Source organism: Panulirus ornatus, chromosome 24 (assembly GCF_036320965.1).
Source record: "Panulirus ornatus isolate Po-2019 chromosome 24, ASM3632096v1, whole genome shotgun sequence".
NCBI lineage: Eukaryota > Metazoa > Arthropoda > Malacostraca > Decapoda > Palinuridae > Panulirus > Panulirus ornatus.
Window position 1 is genome coordinate 5,261,771 of NC_092247.1, and position 20,417 is coordinate 5,282,187.

Consider the following 20,417-nt stretch of genomic DNA (forward strand, 5'->3'; position numbering starts at 1 on the left):
TCCTCGTGCACCATGTATTCATAGCACATTCTGCAAAGCATATCTGTTAACTGTATCATATATTTTCCAGGTACATAGGCAAACACCTTTGTGGTTTAGTAGTTTGGGTTACTGACCATCATGCATGCATGAACCTGCAGGGATCAGACCCCCATAGGTTTGAATCTGTTGTGGCAACTGGTCCAGATTCCACCCATCTGTTTATCTTCCCTTACGTGCATGTGTGTGTGTGTGTGTTCATACATACATAGGAAAAAGGCATGGTTCATGTGCAAGGTTAAGAGATGAGGGCAACATGAGTAAAAAACTTTCCCTGTAACACAAATTGTAATGACTCAAGTGTAAATGTATATTTTTTCATTATAAAACTTTTTTTTTGTGACAAGATGTTACACTGATCCCATGTTTTTGCAATTTTCTTATTAGATAAAATACACAGGAGTTGATCTTACGGAGAAGGTGAGACAGCTTAGACAAGCCCTGGTAGAAGAGAATGCCTCTATGATTATCATCACAGCCTTGGATGAGGTTGCATGTGAGTTTTCATTATGTCTGTTTTTCATGTGCATCATTTTTTACATCGTTTTTTGTTTTTTATTCATTTATTATTATACTTTGTTGCTGTCTCCCTTGTAAGCGAGGTAGTGAAAGGAAACAGACGAAAGGATGTGTTCATGTGTATGTGGGTGGGTTGGGCCATTCTTTTGTCTGTTTCCTTGCGCTACCTCGCTTACGCAGGAGACAGTGACAAAGCAAAACAAATATATATATATATATATATATATATATATATATATTTTTTTTTTTTTTTTTTTTTTTTTATACTTTGTCGCTGTCTCCCGCGTTTGCGAGGTAGCGCAAGGAAACAGACGAAAGAAATGGCCCAACCCCCCCCCCATACACATGTATATACATACGTCCACACACGCAAATATACATACCTACACAGCTTTCCATGGTTTACCCCAGACGCTTCACATGCCTTGATTCAATCCACTGACAGCACGTCAACCCCGGTATACCACATCGCTCCAATTCACTCTATTCCTTGCCCTCCTTTCACCCTCCTGCATGTTCAGGCCCCGATCACTCAAAATCTTTTTCACTCCATCTTTCCACCTCCAATTTGGTCTCCCTCTTCTCCTCGTTCCCTCCACCTCCGACACATATATCCTCTTGGTCAATCTTTCCTCACTCATTCTCTCCATGTGCCCAAACCACTTCAAAACACCCTCTTCTGCTCTCTCAACCACGCTCTTTTATTTCCACACATCTCTCTTACCCTTACGTTACTCACTCGATCAAACCACCTCACACCACACATTGTCCTCAAACATCTCATTTCCAGCACATCCATCCTCCTGCGCACAACTCTATCCATAGCCCACGCCTCGCAACCATACAACATTGTTGGAACCACTATTCCTTCAAACATACCCATTTTTGCTTTCCGAGATAATGTTCTTGACTTCCACACATTCTTCAAGGCCCCCAGAATTTTCGCCCCCTCCCCCACCCTATGATCCACTTCCGCTTCCATGGTTCCATCCGCTGCCAGATCCACTCCCAGATATCTAAAACACTTCACTTCCTCCAGTTTTTCTCCATTCAAACTCACCTCCCAATTGACTTGACCCTCAACCCTACTGTACCTAATAACCTTGCTCTTATTCACATTTACTCTTAACTTTCTTCTTCCACACACTTTACCAAACTCAGTCACCAGCTTCTGCAGTTTCTCACATGAATCAGCCACCAGCGCTGTATCATCAGCGAACAACAACTGACTCACTTCCCAAGCTCTCTCATCCCCAACAGACTTCATACTTGCCCCTCTTTCCAAAACTCTTGCATTTACCTCCCTAACAACCCCATCCATAAACAAATTAAACAACCATGGAGACATCACACACCCCTGCCGCAAACCTACATTCACTGAGAACCAATCACTTTCCTCTCTTCCTACACGTACACATGCCTTACATCCTCGATAAAAACTTTTCACTGCTTCTAACAACTTTCCTCCCACACCATATATTCTTAATACCTTCCACAGAGCATCTCTATCAACTCTATCATATGCCTTCTCCAGATCCATAAATGCTACATACAAATCCATTTGCTTTTCTAAGTATTTCTCACATACATTCTTCAAAGCAAACACCTGATCCACACATCCTCTACCACTTCTGAAACCACACTGCTCTTCCCCAATCTGATGCCCTGTACATGCCTTCACCCTCTCAATCAATACCCTCCCATATAATTTACCAGGAATACTCAACAAACTTATACCTCTGTAATTTGAGCACTCACTCTTATCCCCTTTGCCTTTGTACAATGGCACTATGCACGCATTCCGCCAATCCTCAGGCACCTCACCATGAGTCATACATACATTAAATAACCTTACCAATCAGTCAACAATACAGTCACCCCCTTTTTTAATAAATTCCACTGCAATACCATCCAAACCTGCTGCCTTGCCGGCTTTCATCTTCCGCAAAGCTTTCACTACCTCTTCTCTGTTTACCAAATCATTTTCCCTAACCCTCTCACTTTGCACACCACCTCGACCAAAACACCCTATATCTGCCACTCTATCATCAAACACATTCAACAGACCTTCAAAATACTCACTCCATCTCCTTCTCACATCACCACTTCTTGTTATCACCTCCCCATTTGCGCCCTTCACTGAAGTTCCCATTTGCTCCCTTGTCTTACGCACTTTATTTACCTCCTTCCAGAACATCTTTTTATTCTCCCTAAAATTTAATGATATTCTCTCAACCCAACTCTCATTTGCCCTTTTTTTCACCTCTTGCACCTTTCTCTTGACCTCCTGTCTCTTTCTTTTATACATCTCCCACTCAATTGCATTTTTTCCCTGCAAAAATCGTCCAAATGCCTCTCTCTTCTCTTTCACTAATACTCTTACTTCTTCATCCCACCACTCACTACCCTTTCTAATCAACCCACCTCCCACTCTTCTCATGCCACAAGCATCTTTTGCGCAATCCATCACTGATTCCCTAAATACATCCCATTCCTCCCCCACTCCCCTTACTTCCATTGTTCTCACCTTTTTCCATTCTGTACTCAGTCTCTCCTGGTACTTCCTCACACAGGTCTCCTTCCCAAGCTCACTTACTCTCACCACCCTCTTCACCCCAACATTCACTCTTCTTTTCTGAAAACCCATACAAATCTTCACCTTAGCCTCCACAAGATAATGATCAGACATCCCTCCAGTTGCACCTCTCAGCACATTAACATCCAAAAGTCATATATATATATATATATATATATATATATATATATTGAGCAGGGGGGGGGGCTAGAAACCCTCCCCTCGTATTTTAACTTTCTAAAAGGGGAAACAGAAGAAGGAGTCATGCGGGGAGTGCTCATCCTCCTCGAAGGCTCAGATTGGGGTGTCTAAATGTGTGTGGATATAACCAAGATGAGAAAAAAGGAGAGATAGGTAGTATGTTTGAGGAAAGGAACCTGGATGTTTTGGCTCTGAGTGAAACGAAGCTCAAGGGTAAAGGGGAAGAGTGGTTTGGGAATGTCTTGGGATTAAAGTCAGGGGTTAGTGAGAGGACAAGAGTAAGGGAAGGAGTAGCACTACTCCTGAAACAGGAGTGGTGGGAGTATGTGATAGAGTGTAAGAAAGTAAACTCTAGATTGATATGGGTAAAACTGAAAGTTGATTAAGAGAGATGGGTGATTATTGGTGCATATGCACCTGGGCGTGAGAAGAAAGATCATGAGAGGCAAGTGTTTTGGGAGCAGCTGAATGAGTGTGTTAGTGGTTTTGATGCACGAGACCGAGTTATAGTGATGGGTGATTTGAATGCAAAGGTGAGTAATGTGGCAGTTGAGGGAAGAATTGGTATACATGGGGTGTTCACCGTTGTAAATGGAAATGAAGAGCTTGTAGATTTATGTGCTGAAAAAGGACTGGTGATTGGGAATACCTGGTTTAAAAAGAGAGATATACATAAGTATGCATATGTAAGTAGGAGAGATGGCCAGAGGGCGTTATTGGATTATGTGTTAATTGATAGGCGCGCAAAAGAGAGACTTTTGGATGTTAATGTGCTGAGAGGTGCAACTGGAGGGATGTTTGATCATTATCTTGTGGAGGCAAAGGTGAAGATTTGTAGAGGTTTTCAGAAAAGAAGAGAGAATGTTGGGGTGAAGAGAGTGGTGAGAGTAAGTGAGCTTGGGAAGGAGACATGTGTGAGGAAGTACCAGGAGAGACTGAGTACAGAATGGAAAAAGGTGAGAACAAAGGAGGTAAGGGGAGTGGGGGAGGAATGGAATGTATTTCGGGAAGCAGTGATGGCTTGTGCAAAAGATGCTTGTGGTATGAGAAGCGTGGGAGGTGGGCAGATTAGAAAGGGTAGTGAGTGGTGGGATGAAGAAGTAAGATTATTAGTGAAAGAGAGGAGAGAGGCATTTGGATAATTTTTGCAAGGAAATAATGCAAATGAATGGGAGATGTATAAAAGAAAGAGGCAGGAGGTCAAAAGAAAGGTGGAGGAGGTGAAAAAGAGGGCAAATGAGAGTTGAGGTGAGAGAATATCACTAAATTTTAGGGAGAATAAAAAGATGTTTTGGAAGGAGGTAAATAAAGTGTGTAAGACAAGGAAAGAAATGGGAACTTCAGTGAAGGGGGCTAATGGGGAGGTGATAAGTAGAGGTGATGTGAGAAGGAGATGGAGTGAGTATTTTGAAGGTTTGTTGAATGTGTTTGATGATAGAGTGGCAGATATAGGGTGTTATGGTCGAGGTGGTGTGCAAAGTGAGAGGGTTAGGGAAAATGATTTGGTAAACAGAGAAGAGGTAGTAAAAGCTTTGCAGAAGATGAAAGCCGGCAAGGCAGCAGGGTTTAGATGGTATTGCAGTGGAATTTATTAAAAAAGGGGGTGACTGTATTGTTGACTGGTTGGTAAGATTATTTAATGGATGTATGACTCATGGTGAGGTGCCTGAGGATTGGCAGAATGCTTGCATAGTGCCATTGTACAAAGGCAAAGGGGACAAAGGTGAGTGCTCAAATTACAGAGGTATAAGTTGAGTATTCCTGGTAAATTATATGGGAGGGTATTGATTGAGAGGGTGAAGGCATGTACAGAGCATCAGATTGGGGAAGAGCGGTGTGGTTTCAGAATTGGTAGAGGATGTGTGGATCAGGTGTTTGCTTTGAAGAATGTATGTGAGAAATACTTAGAAAAGCAAATGGATTTGTATGTAACATTTTTGGATCTGGAGAAGGCATATGATAGAGTTGATAGAGATGCTCTGTGGAAGGTATTAAGAATATATGGTGTGGGAGGCAAGTTGTTAGAAGCAGTGAAAAGTTTTTATCGAGGATGTAAGGCATGTATACGTGTAGGAAGAGAGGAAAGTGATTGGTTCTCAGTGAATGTAGGTTTGCGACAGGGGTGTGTGATGTCTCCATGGTTGTTTAATTTGTTTATGGATGGGGTTGTTAGGGAGATGAATACAAGAGTTTTGGAAAGAGGGGCAAGTATGAAGTCTGTTGTGGATGAGAGAGCTTGGGAAGTGAGTCAGTTGTTGTTTGCTGATGATACAGCGCTGGTGGCTGATTCATGTGAGAAACTGCAGAAGCTGGTGACTGAGTTTGGTAAAGTGTGTGGAAGAAGAAAGTTAGGAGTAAATGTGAATAAGAGCAAGGTTATTAGGTACAGTAGGGTTGAGGGTCAAGTCGATTTGGAGGTAAGTTTGAATGGAGAAAAACTGGAGGAAGTGAAGTGTTTTAGATATCTGGGAGTGGATTTGGCAGCAGGTGGAACCATGGAAGCGGAAGTGAATCATAGGGTGGGGGATTGGGAGAAAATTCTGGGAGCGTTGAAGAATGTGTGGAAGTCGAGAACATTGTCTGAGAAAGCAAAATTGGGTATGTTTGAGGGAATAGTGGTTCCACCAATGTTATATGGTTGTGAGGAGTGGGCTATGGATAGCGTTGTGTGGAGGAGGGTGGATGTGCTGGAAATGAGATGTTTAAGGACAATATGTGTTGTGAGGTGGTTTGATCGAGTAAGTAATGAAATTGTAAGAGAGATGTGTGGTAATAGAAAGTGTTGTTGAGAGAGCAGAAGAGGGTGTTTTGAAATGGTTTGGTCACATGGAGAGAATGAGTGAGTAAAGATTGACAAAGTGGATATATGTGTCAGAGGTGGAGGGAACGAGAAGTGGGTGACCAAATTGAAGGTGGAAAGATGGAGTGAAAAAGACTTTGAGCGATCGGAGCCTGAACATGCAGGAGGGTGAAAGGCGTGCAAGGAATAGAGTGAATTGGAACAATGTGGTATACCGGGGTAGACATGCTGTCAATGGATTGAACCAGGGCATGTGAAGCGTCCGGGGTAAACCATGGAACCATTTCCATTTACATGTAAATGGAAATGGTGAAGAGCATGTATATTTGTGTGCTGAAAAAGGACTGGAGATTGGGAATACCTGGTTTAAAAAGAGAGATATACATGAGAGATGGCCAGAGAGCAATGTAGCTCAAGGAAACAGACGAAAGAATGGCCCAACCCACCCACATACTCATGTATGTACACCAATTATTCCCTCAACTGCCACATTACTCACCTTTGCATTCAAATCACCCATCATTATAACATAGGAGCTAGGGGCCAGAAACCCTTCCCTCCTTGTATTTTAACTTTCTAGAAGGGGAAACAAGAAGGAGTCACTCGGGGAGTGCTCATCCTCCTCAAAGGCTCAGATTGGGGCATCTAGATGTGTGTGGATGTGACCAAGATGAGAAAAAAGGAGAGATAGGTAGTATAATTGAGGAAAGGAACCTGGATATCTTGGCTCTGAGTGAAACGAAGCTCAAGGGTAAAGGGGAAGAGTGGTTTGGGAATGTTTTGGAAGTAAAGTCAGGGGTTGGTGAGAGGACAAGAGCATGGGAAGGAGTAGCACTATTCCTGAAACAGGAGTGGTGGGAATATGTGATAGAGTGTAAGAAAGTAAACTTTAGATTGATATGGGTAAAAGTGAAAGTTGATGGAGAGAGATGGGTGATTATTGGTGTCTATGCACCTGGGCATGAGAAGAAAGATCATGAGATACTTGCTGCCTTCATTCATTCCGGCCACACATGAAAGTGGCACCCCATCCCCCTGCGTGAGCACAAGGTAGCGCTAGGAAAAGACAAGAAAGGCCACATTCATTCATAATCAGTCTCTAGCTGTTGTGTGTAATGCACCAAAACCACAGCATTCAATTTTACAACCCAATTTACTTGTCCCTCAACCCTGGTGAAGTAATAACCTTGCTCATATTTGAGAGGAAAGTGATTGGTTCTCAGTGAATGTAGGTTTGCGGTAGGGGTGTGTGATGTCTCCATGGTTGTTTAATTTGTTTATGGATGGGGTTGTTAGGGAGGTGAATGCAAGAGTTTTGGAAAGAGGGGCAAGTATGAAGTCTGTTGGGGATGAGAGAGCTTGGGAAGTGAGTCAGTTGTTGTTCGCTGATGATACAGCGCTGGTGGCTGATTCATGTGAGAAACTGCAGAAGCTGGTGACTGAGTTTGGTAAAGTGTGTGAAAGAAGAAAGTTAAGAGTAAATGTGAATAAGAGCAAGGTTATTAGGTACAGTAGGGTTGAGGGTCAAGTCAGTTGGGAGGTGAGTTTGAATGGAGAAAAACTGGAGGAAGTGAAGTGTTTTAGATATCTGGGAGTGGATCTGGCAGCGGATGGAACCATGGAAGTGAGTGGATCATAGGGTGGGGGAGGGGGCGAAAATTCTGGGGGCCTTGAAGAATGTGTGGAAGTCGAGAACAGTATCTCGGAAAGCAAAAATGGGTATGTTTGAAGGAATAGTGGTTCCAACAATGTTGTATGGTTGCAAGGCGTGGGCTATGGATAGAGTTGTGCGCAGGAGGATGGATGTGCTGGAAATGAGATGTTTGAGGACAATGTGTGGTGTGAGGTGGTTTGATCGAGTAAGTAACGTAAGGGTAAGAGAGATGTGTGGAAATAATAAAGAGCGTGGTTGAGAGAGCAGAAGAGGGTGTTTTGAAATGGTTTGGGCACATGGAGAGAATGAGTGAGGAAAGATTGACCAAGAGGATATATGTGTCGGAGGTGGAGGGAACGAGGAGAAGAGGGAGACCAAATTGGAGGTGGAAAGATGGAGTGAAAAAGATTTTGTGTGATCGGGGCCTGAACATGCAGGAGGGTGAAAGGAGGGCAAGGAATAGAGTGAATTGGAGCGATGTGGTATACCGGGGTTGACGTGCTGTCAGTGGATTGAATCAAGGCATGTGAAGCGTCTGGGGTAAACCATGGAAAGCTGTGTAGGTATGTATATTTGCATGTGTGGACGTATGTATATACATGTGTATGGGGGTGGGTTGGGCCATTTCTTTCGTCTGTTTCCTTGCGCTACCTCACAAACGCGGGAGACAGCGGCAAAAAAAAAAAAAAAAAAAAAAAAATTGTTTACTGATGTAATGATAAATCAACCATCCTGGCATGAGAAGAGAAGTTGTAACACTTAGACGGATGGACATGTTTTGTGTTTGAATGATTGGCTTTAACCCATGAACTGCTCTGACATCAGTTGATATCCTTTTAGGAAACAGTGTTCAGCATAGAATGATGTGCCAAATTTCTTACTTCTTTAGCCATCTAATTGACTGATTGTACCATTAGTAGCCAAGAAAGGTCTCTTTCATTGCCAGGAAAGCATAGGAAAACTTCCACTATTCTTGTTATCCTCACAACCACCTTCATAAGTGCATGTTCATCCTCCAGGAGGTGACATGATAACCCATTGAATGATGCATGAATTAATGGCCATGCCTGCTGTTTAAGGATTAAAGGGCAGGTTTTAATTTTTTTGAGAAATTTTGGGCTAGTAAAGAGTTCCATGGCCTTGTGATATAGGGAAAGAAACAGACATCACAATAACTCACCCTGAGTTTACAGTGTATATGCAATGCAGCATCTTACTGAGCAATGTAATGTTTAACTAATGATTATAAACATAGAAACAGCCAGCCCTAGAGAGCAGAAACAGACATAGTACATTTAGAAGAGGGAAAGTGAACCAGCAGCTTGATAGTGAGAATTGGGGTCTAGTTTTGAGGACAGATTAGATGATGATAAGGTGCATTGCTTTATGCTTAACCCTGTCAATTAGGCACACAAAGCTAGATCCACCCAAGATGAGATCAGTGTTCCATACATGAACAAATCATTTCATTGTTTAATTGGAGTAACTGTTCAAAAGAATTTTTTGCACTTGTAAAAAGACTTCCATTTCTAGAGACATTCTATTTCTGAAATGTATGGTTTCCAAAATGTAGTAGATATTATTGTAAAGCCTATTTAGATAGATTAAAGTTATTTGTAAAATGTGTGGTATCCAGATTACTTGTGAAATGTGTGATCTACAAGATAGATAGTATGGTGAAGTCTAGTTTTATTTTTTTGTTAAATGATGGAAATACTTGTAAGAGCAATCAAAGATTGGGAAGTTATGAGTTTTAGAAAGAAATTGGGTTGGAGAAGCATTATACGATATCAAGATTGACATTTGAATTGCAGGACATACTGTGGTCAATTATTGCTTGTGTTTTTATTTTTCTCTGCAGATTTATTTAACCTACGGGGATCAGACATCGAGTACAACCCAGTGTTTTTCTCATATGCTGTAGTGACTGAAAATGAAGCAGTCTTGTTCGTAAATGAATCTCAGCTGACTTCCGGTGCTAGAGAAGCTCTTCAGGCGGGAGAAGTCAAAGTGATTGTTAGGCCGTATGAGGACCTTCCCAGGTTTATTACTAGCCAGGTGTGTATTTGATTTGTTGAAAGCTACAGTATAGTAAAAAATTTTCATTTAACTTTCTCATGTTTTCATAGTCAGTATCATCTCTCCTTTTCATTCTGCACTGCAGACTGGCTTATGCAGATTCTCTTCTTGTTATTTCAATCTCGTGATATCTCTTCACTTTATACTTTTTCATCATATCCCATATTGTTTCTTCACTTTATACTTTTTCATCATGCCCCATATTGTTTCCCTTTGTAGTATCTTTGACCTCCTTTTCCATGTTCTCCCATTTGAACTTTTGTTGGTGCGTTCTTTATAAGGCTTCCTGTTCCATGTCAAAACAGTATCCTTTTCTGTGTTGTTGTATCTATCCTTTATTGTATTGCTGTATCTTCTCTCATCTCAGTTATGGTACAGTTTGGCAACTTGTTTTTTTTTATGTGCTCCTTTCCAGCCTTTATTTTTTTCTTTGGTTTACTTTCCTTATAAGGGCTGTTTTGAAAGCCAACCTTAGAAATCTAGCTAGTGGAGTCCTTTTGACTTAGATTTATCAAAAAATTAAAAGAAACGTTTTAGTATGCCAGTGATAGGAAATATAAAGATGAGTTAAAGCAAAAGGACTTTTGGTAAATTTTCCAAATTTGTTGCTGTATAGACACTTAAATTTGGCACATTGCACAAGGTCAGTTTATTATGTTTGTTGAATTTCTGGTAGTTTTATTTTTTTCTACTATACTTTGTTGATGTCTCTTGGGTTAGTGAGGTAGTGCAAGGAAACAGATGAAAAAATGGCCCAACCCACCCACATACACATGTATATACATAAATGCCCACACACGTATATATATATATATATATTTTTTTTTTTTTTTTGCTTTGTAAAAAAATATATATATATATATATATATATATATATATATATATATATATATATATATATATATATATATATATATATATATATATTTTCTTTTAAACTATTCGCCATTTCCCGCGTTAGCGAGGTAGCATTAAGAACAGAGGACTGGGCCTTTGAGGGAATACCCTCACCTGGCCCAATTCTCTGTTCCTTCTTTTGGAAAAAAAAATATATATATATATATATATATATATATATATATATGCGTGCATAGTGCCATTGTACAAAGGCAAAGGGGATAAGAGTGAGTGCTCAAATTACAGAGGTATAAGTTTGTTGAGTATTCCTGGTAAACTATATGGGAGGGTATTGATTGAGAGGGTGAAGGCATGTACAGAGCATCAGATTGGGGAAGAGCAGTGCGGTTTCAGAAGTGGTAGAGGATGTGTGGATCAGGTGTTTGCTTTGAAGAATGTATGTGAGAAATACTTAGAAAAGCAAATGGATTTGTATGTAGCATTTATGGATCTGGAGAAGGCATATGATAGAGTTGATAGAGATGCTCTGTGGAAGGTATTAAGAATATATGGTGTGGGAGGCAAGTTGTTAGAAGCAGTGAAAAGTTTTTATCGAGGATGTAAGGCATGTGTACGTGTAGGAAGAGAGGAAAGTGATTGGTTCTCAGTGAATGTAGGTTTGCGGCAGGGGTGTGTGATGTCTCCATGGTTGTTTAATTTGTTTATGGATGGGGTTGTTAGGGAGGTAAATGCAAGAGTCCTGGAAAGAGGGGCAAGTATGAAGTCTGTTGGGGATGAGAGAGCTTGGGAAGTGAGTCAGTTGTTGTTCGCTGATGATACAGCGCTGGTGGCTGATTCATGTGAGAAACTGCAGAAGCTGGTGACTGAGTTTGGTAAAGTGTGTGGAAGAAGAAAGTTAAGAGTAAATGTGAATAAGAGCAAGGTTATTAGGTACAGTAGGGTTGAGGGTCAAGTCAATTGGGAGGTGAGTTTGAATGGAGAAAAACTGGAGGAAGTGAAGTGTTTTAGATATCTGGGAGTGGATCTGTCAGCGGATGGAACCATGGAAGCGGAAGTGGATCATAGGGTGGGGGAGGGGGCGAAAATTTTGGGAGCCTTGAAAAATGTGTGGAAGTCGAGAACATTATCTCGGAAAGCAAAAATGGGTATGTTTGAAGGAATAGTGGTTCCAACAATGTTGTATGGTTGCGAGGCGTGGGCTATGGATAGAGTTGTGCGCAGGAGGATGGATGTGCTGGAAATGAGATGTTTGAGGACAATGTGTGGTGTGAGGTGGTTTGATCGAGTAAGTAACGTAAGGGTAAGAGAGATGTGTGGAAATAAAAAGAGCGTGGTTGAGAGAGCAGAAGAGGGTGTTTTGAAATGGTTTGGGCACATGGAGAGAATGAGTGAGGAAAGATTGACCAAGAGGATATATGTGTCGGAGGTGGAGGGAACGAGGAGAAGAGGGAGACCAAATTGGAGGTGGAAAGATGGAGTGAAAAAGATTTTGTGTGATCGGGGCCTGAACATGCAGGAGGGTGAAAGGAGGGCAAGGAATAGAGTGAATTGGAGCGATGTGGTATACAGGGGTTGACGTGCTGTCAGTGGATTGAATCAAGGCATGTGAAGCGTCTGGGGTAAACCATGGAAAGCTGTGTAGGTATGTATATTTGCGTGTGTGGACGTGTGTATGTACGTGTGTATGGGGGTTGGGCCATTTCTTTCGTCTGTTTCCTCGCGCTACCTCGCAAACGCGGGAGACAGCGACAAAGTATAAAAAAAAAAAAAAAAAAAAAAAAAAAAAAAAAAAAAAAAAAAATATATATATTATCCCTGGGGATAGGGGATTAAGAATACTTCCCACGTATTCCCTGCATGTCGTAGAAGGCGACTAAAAGGGGAGGGAGCGGGGGGCTGGAAATCCTCCCCTCTCGGTTTTTTTTTTTTTTTTTTTTTTTTTTTTTCCAAAAGAAGGAACAGAGAATTGTGCCAGGTGAGGGTATTCCCTCAAAGGCCCAGTCCTCTGTTCTTAACGCTACCTCGCTAATGCGGGAAATGGCGAATAGTTTGAAAGAAAGAAAGAAAATATATATATATATATATATATATATATATATATATATATATATATATATATATATATATATATATATATATATATATATATATATATTTCTTTCTTTCATACTATTCGCCATTTCCCGCATTAGCGAGGTAGCGTTGAGAACAGAGGACTGGGCCCTTGAGGGAATATCCTCACCTGGGCCCCTTCTCTGTTCCCTCTTTTGGAAAAAAAAAAAAAAAAAAGTGAGAGGGGAGGATTTCCAGCCCCCCGCTCCCTCCCCTTTTAGTCGCCTTCTACGACACGCAGGGAATATATATATATATATATATATATATATATATATATATATATATATATATATATATATATATATTTCTTTCTTTCAAACTATTCGCCATTTCCCGCATTAGCGAGGTAGCGTTAAGAACAGAGAACTGGGCCTTAGAGGGAATATCCTCACCTGACCCCCTTCTCTGTTGCTTCTTTTGGAAAATTAAAAAAAAACAAGAAAGGGGAGGATTTCCAGCCACCCGCTCCCTCCCCTTTTAGTCGCCTTCTACGACACGCAGGGAATACGTGGGAAGTATTCTTTCTCCCCTATCCCCAGGGATATATATATATACATATATATATACCTATACATTTCAATGTATACATACATATATACACGTACATATATACACACATGCTGCCTTCATCCATTCCTGCCGCCATCCAGCCACACATGAAATGGCACCCTCCTCCCCTCGGTCGCGTGTGAGGTAGCACTAGGAAAAGACAGCAAAGGCTACATTCGGTCACATTCAGTCTCTAGCTGTCATGTGTAATGCACCGAAACCACAGCTCCCTTTCTACATCCAGGCCCCACAGAACTATCCATGGTTTACTCCAGACGCTTCACATGCCCTGGTTCAATCCATTGACATCCCATCGACCCCGGTATACCACAATTTTCCAATTCACTCTGTTCCTTGCACACCTTTCACCCTTCTGCATGTTCAGGCCCCGATTGCTCAAAATCCTTTTCACTCCATCTTTCCACCTCCAATTTGGTCTCCTGCTTCTTGTTCCCTCCACCTCTGACACATATATCCTCTTTGTCACTCTTTCCTCACCCATTCTATCCATGTGACCAAACCATTTCAATACACCCTCTTCTGCTCTCTCCACCACACACTTTTTATTACTAAACATCTCTCTTACCCTTTCATTACTTACTCGATCGAACCACCTCACACCACATATTGTCCTTAAACATCTCATTTCCAGCACATCCACCCTCCTCCGCACACCCTATCTATAGCCCATGCCTCACACCCATATAACATTGTTGGAACCACTACCACTTTTCCTACAAACATACCCATTTTTGCTCTCCGAGATAATGTTCTCGCCTTCCACACATTCTACAACACTCCCAGAACCTTCGCCCCTTCCCCCGCCCTGTGACTCACGTCTGCTTTTTCTCCAGTTTTTTTCCATTCAAACTTACCTCCCTATTGACTTGTCCCTCAACCTTACTGAACCTAATAACCTTGCTCTTATTCACATTTACTCTCAGCTTTCTTCTTTCACTTACTTTACCAAACTCAGTCACCAACTTCTGCAGTTTTTCACCGGAATCAGCCACCAGCACTGTATCATCAGTGAACAACAATTTTGACTCTTCCCAAGCCCTCTCATCCACAACAGACTACATACTTGCCCTTCTCTCCAAAACTCTTTCATTCACCTCCCTAACAACCCCATCCATAAACAAATTAAACAACCATGGAGGCATCACGCACCTGAGCGGCAAACCAATCACTTTCCTCTCCTCCTACTCGTATACATGCCTTACATCCTCGTTAAAAACTTTTCACTGCTTTTAGCAACTTGCCTCCCACACCATATATTCTTAATACCTTCCACAGAGTATCTCTATCAACTCTACCATATGCCCTCTACAGATCCATAAATGCTACATACAAATCCATTTGTTTTTCTAAGTATTTCTCACATTTGTCAAAGCAAACACCTGATCCACACATCCTCTACCACTTCTGAAACCACATTGCACTTCCCCTGTCTGATGCTCTGTACATGCCTTGACCCTCTCAATCAATACCCTCCCTTATAATTTGCCAGGAATACTCAACAAACTTATACCTCTGTAATTTGAATGCTCACCTTTATCCCCTTTGCCTTTGTACAGTGGCACTATGCCTGCATTCTGCCAATCCCCAGGCACTTCACCATGTACCATACATACATTGAATGTCCTCACCAACCAGTCGACAACACAGTCACCCTCATTTTTATAAGTTCCACTGCAATACCATCCAAACCTGCCACCTTGCTGGCTTTCATCTTCCGCAAAGCTTTCACTGCCTCTTCTCTGTCTGCCAAATCATTCTCCCTAATCCTCTCACTTTGCACACCACCTCGACCAAAACACCCTATATCTGCCACTCTATCATCAAACACATTCAGCAACCCTTCAAAATACTTACTCCATCTCCCTCTCACTTCACCACTAGTTGATATTATCTCCCCATTTGCCCCTTTCACCAATGTTCCCATTTAGTATACATAGTCGTCATTTCCCACATAATCAAGGTAGTGCCAGGAAACAGATGAAGAATCACCCATCCACTCATATACACGTATATGTAGATAAACGCCCACACGCACATATCAACATATACATACACATACACATACGCAGACATTACACACATACACATGTACATGTTCATACTTTCTTGCTTTCATCCATTCCTGTTGCTACCCTGCCACACAGGAAAACAGCATTGCTACCCCTTGCTTCAGCGAAGTAGTGCCAGGAAAACAGACAAAAAAGGCCACATTTATTCACACTCAGTCTCTAGCTGTCATGTGTAATGCACCGAAACCACAGCTCCCTATCCACATCCAGGCCCCACAGACCTTTCCATGTATACCTCAATTCCTTCACATGCCCTGGTTCAGTCTCTTCCCCCTCACTGTCAGTGGATTGCTGATACACAAAGAACTTTTCCCAGTGAAAACATTTCAAATCTCCATTGATTAATCTTCCCCTTAATTAGTGCTCCACTGACTATTATCATTTAGCTAATAATGGATGTAGAGCATGCCTTTGGCTGCATCTTTCTCTAACGTGTTATGTAGGTAACTAAGACAAAAGGATTGTTCATGGTGTTAATTGTAGTTGTTAGTGAAATAATGCATTTATGCATGTCAGTAAAGCATGCCTTTTGAATTAGATGATCGAAAAAAAAAAGCAACCCATTCAAGTATAGGTAAGGTCTTTACAGGGTAAGACATTGGGCTAAATGGGTAACTTTAACTAAGATTCTTTTCATAGTTCCAGTTACAGCTGTTATGGCTTGTGGCACTTCTGCATACCAATGAACTGTAGGAAGAAGCAGCCTGTACAAGTATGGCTAGGTCTCTAAGCCATGAAATGTAAAATACTGAGTGGGGTTCTTAAGGATAAGCTTTTGTCATGCTGTGTTAACCATTTCCTCAGTCATGACCATGTTCCTTAGAGCAAAATATGATTTGAGCTAAGGAGCTTTGATTGTATTGTTGTGGGCTTCAGCAATATAGCAGTCCATCTATATCTCTGATTCCTGGAACTCCCTCATGGGGTTGGCCGCAGCAACAGGGTCTCCATAACAAGTGAATTTCAGTGCCACTTCATAGTATAGCAGAAATTAGAGAAAATTCATGTAGCATTCTTAGTGAAAACTAGGACAGTTGACTGGAATATTTGATAGGAGAATACTTCCAGATATTGAAGGGGAGGGGTTAAAGGAAGTGGATAGCTAGGTAATGCCCTGGGTTAGGGTTGTGCAATCTACTTGTCTTAGTGCTTACAACACAAGAGTTAAACTCACTCAGTATTTTCTGAAAATGGTGTCAAGAGATAAGACTTGTATGAATGAAACCACGCTTGTTAGTTATGTGGATAGCAGGGGCAGGATGTATGTCATCATTGTGAGAGTTTAGGCTAGAGCAGTCATAACTAATGCTTTATGCTAAAATATCCATAAATCCTTGATTTGTAATATTGAAAATTTTATGATTTTTATTTTCAGTTAACTATACAAAAAAAAAAAGTGTGGGTATCCAACCATGCTTCACAAGCAGTAACGGAGATGGTCCCTAAAGAGAAAAGAATAAGCAAGGTATCACCTGTGGCTCTAATGAAGGCCATCAAGAACCCAACAGAGATTAAAGGTAGTGCTTTTAATGTTTTTACAGGTCTTCATTTTGCCATGCATATTTTAGTGTAGTGTTTATCATGACTTTGATGAAATGATAATTGTTTTTTAAAGCTACAGTAATTTCTTCAGATTTAATGTCACTCAAAACTCTTCCTTGAGACTGGGCCACTTAGAGTGGAGGTATATAAAAATGACCCCAAGAGAATATTTAAGTTGCTAAAAGGATCATTAGGTAAAAGTCATGGGTTTGAACACATTAGGTAGAAGTAGTTGTTAGAAACGTTGCGCTAGAATTGCCCTCTGCTAGTTCCCTGTTAAGGGTGAGGCAATAAAGGCTAAGAAGTGGCACTAGAGTTCAACAGTTATGGAGGCTCTTTTGCCATGGCCACCACTTTGAGGAAGTTCCCAAAAGGAATGGGCATCAGAGAGCTGTAAAAATTCAGTGCAAGAAACAAAGACAGTTAATACTGAAATGAGATATTTAATGAGAATGAGAGAGTATTATCTCAGTGGAGGGGAACAAAAGACACATGTCAGGGGAGCCTTTTCCAAATGGTTTGAGGTGACCATCAGAATGCCACAGGGTTCTGTTCTGGGGCCATCTGTGTAAATGACATGACTGAAGCTATAGACTCTTATCTGGATATGTTTTCAGATAATGCCATGGTCATGAGGGAAGTGAAAAGCAAGGAGAAATGCATGAATTTACAAGGGGACCTAAACAGATTCGAACGTTGATGTGATACATGGTTGATTAGATTCGACCTGAGAATATGTAAAGTAATGAGGATGGGGCACAGTAAAAGAATACTTCAATATGATTGTTATCTAGCAGGAAATAAACTTGAGGTTTTTGTTCAGAAGAAGGTCTTTGGAGTTATCATTGTCCCTAACCTGTCACGAGAGTCCTGCATTAGGAGAATAGCTAAGGAAACTTTCTTTCTACTTTGTGGAGGTTCCAGTTGTGGAGAAAAGTCTGTACCAAGGCCTGGGCTTGTTTGAATTATAGAGAAGTTAATGAAAGGGATAACAAAGAGACAGGGAAAAGTGTATATGAATTTTGGAGGAAGTGAAAGACTGGCAAATATTAGAATAGCTTGCAAGTATATATATAAGGAAATATTAGCAAGCTGTTCATATTTTGTATAAGGCCAAAACTAGAATATGCTTCTCTTGTTTGGTACTGACCTAAAGAAGCTCAAAGAGCTAATACAAAGGGTGAAGAGGAGGGAAGCAAAGATGATACCGGATTGAAGAAGGTTAGAGGCTATAGATTTGCCCACCTTGGAAGAGGGAAGAGTGAAGGTAACCTCGTCACAACCTATAAGTTCTTAAAACAGGTCTATTAAGTAAATGATGAACAGTTCATTGAGAGATGTAGTGCTTGAGTAACTAGAGGACAGAACATGAAATTAAGCATGGAACTTTTGAAAAAACGTGTTAAGAAGTACATTTTACTGTATGAGTGGTCAGTGAATAGAATAAAGTGACTGATGACATGAATAATGCAGACAGCATACATGAATTGAAGTTGTATTGCAATACAGAATGTTTATGAGATGGACCTCATGGGTGTAAAATTCCCTCCATGTATGATACAAATAATTACACGCAAGTATCACATTTCTGAAATGCTTGGAACTAGGAGGTTTTCAGAAAGCTATTGATTTTGGAAAGTCAGTATATCTATTTGAAGAATGCTTATAATGAATTACCAGTTATTTTTAGTGTGCTGCAACTTGCATTATGGAAGGAGTAATATGGGCTGGAATGAATGAAAATTATCAGGGAAGAGGAAAAGAAGGATGTGCAATTGTGCTATCACTGAGAGTATGGAAGGATGTTACAGAGCATGGATGGAATGGATCAAGAATAGTTTGGGTGAAAAGAAAGATTGGAATTGTGAAGTATGCACGGTTATGTGTTTTTGTGTCTGTGACTATGAAGACTGTGCGAAGGTGAAGATTTGTAGAGGTTTTCAGAAAAGAAGAGAGATTGTTGGAATGAAGAGAGTGGTGAGAGTAAGTGAGCTTGGGAAGGAGACTTGTGTGAGGAAGTACCAAGGGAGACTGAGTGCAGAATGGAAAAAGGCGAGAGCAAAGGACGTAAGGGGAGTGGGGGAGGAATGGGATGTATTTAGGGAAGCACTGACGGCTTGTGCAAAAGATGCTTGTGGCATGAGAAGCGTGGGAGGTGGGTAGATTAGAAAGGGTAGTGAGTGGTGGGATGAAGAAGTAAGATTATTGGTGAAAGAGAAGAGAGAGGCATTTGGGCGAGTTTTGCAGCAGGGAAATAGTGCAAATGAGTGGGAGATGTATAAAAGAAAGAGGCAGGAGGTCAAAAGAAAGGTGCAAGAGGTGAAAAAGAGGGCAAATGAGAGTTGGGGTGAGAGAGTATCATTAGATTTTAGGGAGAATAAAAAGATGTTTTGGAAGGAGGTAAATAAAGTGCGTGAGACAAGAGAACAAATGGGAACATCGGTGAAGGGGGCTAATGGGGAGATAATAACAAGTAGTAGTGATGTGAAAAGGAGATGGAGTGAGTATTTTGAAGTTTTGTTGAATGTTTTAAATGATAGAGTGGCAGATATAGGGTGTTTTGGTCAAGGTGGTGTGCGAAGTGATAGGGTTAGGGAGAATGATTTGGGAAACAGAGAAGAGGTAGTGAAAGCTTTGCGGAAGATGAAAGCCGACAATGTGGCGGGTTTGGATGGTATTGCGGTGGAATTTATTAAAAAAGGGGGTGACTGTTGTTGTTGACTGGTTGGTAAGGATATTTAATGTATGTATGGCTCATGGTGATGTGCATTAGGATTGGCAGAATGCATGCATAGTGCCCTTGTACAAAGGCAAAGGGGATAAGAGTGAGTGCTTAAATTACAGACGTATAAGTTTGTTGAGTATTCCTGGTAAATTATATGGGAGGGTATTGATTGAGAGGGTGAAGGCATGTACAGAGCATCAGATAGGGGAAGAACAGTGTGGTTTCAGAAGTGGTAGAGGAAGTGTGGATCAGGTGTTTGCTTTGAAGAATGTATGTGAGAAATGCTGAGAAAAACAAATGGATTTGTATGTAGCATTCATTGATCTGGAGAAGGCATGTGATAGAGATGCTCTGTGGAAGGTATTAAGAATATATGGTGTGGGAGGCGAGCTGCTAGAAGCAGTGAAAAGTTTTTATCGAGAATGTAAGGCATGTGTACGAGTAGGAAGAGAGGAAATTGATTGGTTCGCAGTGAATGTTGGTTTGCTGCAGGGGTGCGTGATGTCTCCATGGTTGTTTAATTTGTTCATGGATGGGGTTGCTAGGGAGATGAATGCAAGAGTTTTGGAGAGAGGGGCAAGTATGCAGTCTGTTATGGATGAGAGGGCTTGGTAAGTGAGTCAGTTGTTGTTCGCTGATGATACGGCGCTGGTGGCTGATTCAGGTGAGAA

The 20,417-nt window shown here is 41.1% G+C and overlaps 1 protein-coding gene across 4 annotated transcripts in view; it reads left to right on the forward strand.

Annotated features, from left to right (window-relative positions):
- ApepP (Aminopeptidase P) overlaps positions 1 to 20,417 on the forward strand; it is a 70,707-nt gene that overhangs the window by 25,946 nt on the left and 24,344 nt on the right. For all 4 annotated transcript variants that reach the window (XM_071677009.1, XM_071677010.1, XM_071677007.1 and 1 more), the window contains exons 5-7: positions 427 to 535; positions 9,650 to 9,846; positions 16,855 to 16,996. In XM_071677009.1, the coding sequence (XP_071533110.1) occupies positions 427 to 535; positions 9,650 to 9,846; positions 16,855 to 16,996 (448 nt within the window). The remainder of the gene's footprint in view (positions 1 to 426; positions 536 to 9,649; positions 9,847 to 16,854; positions 16,997 to 20,417) is intronic.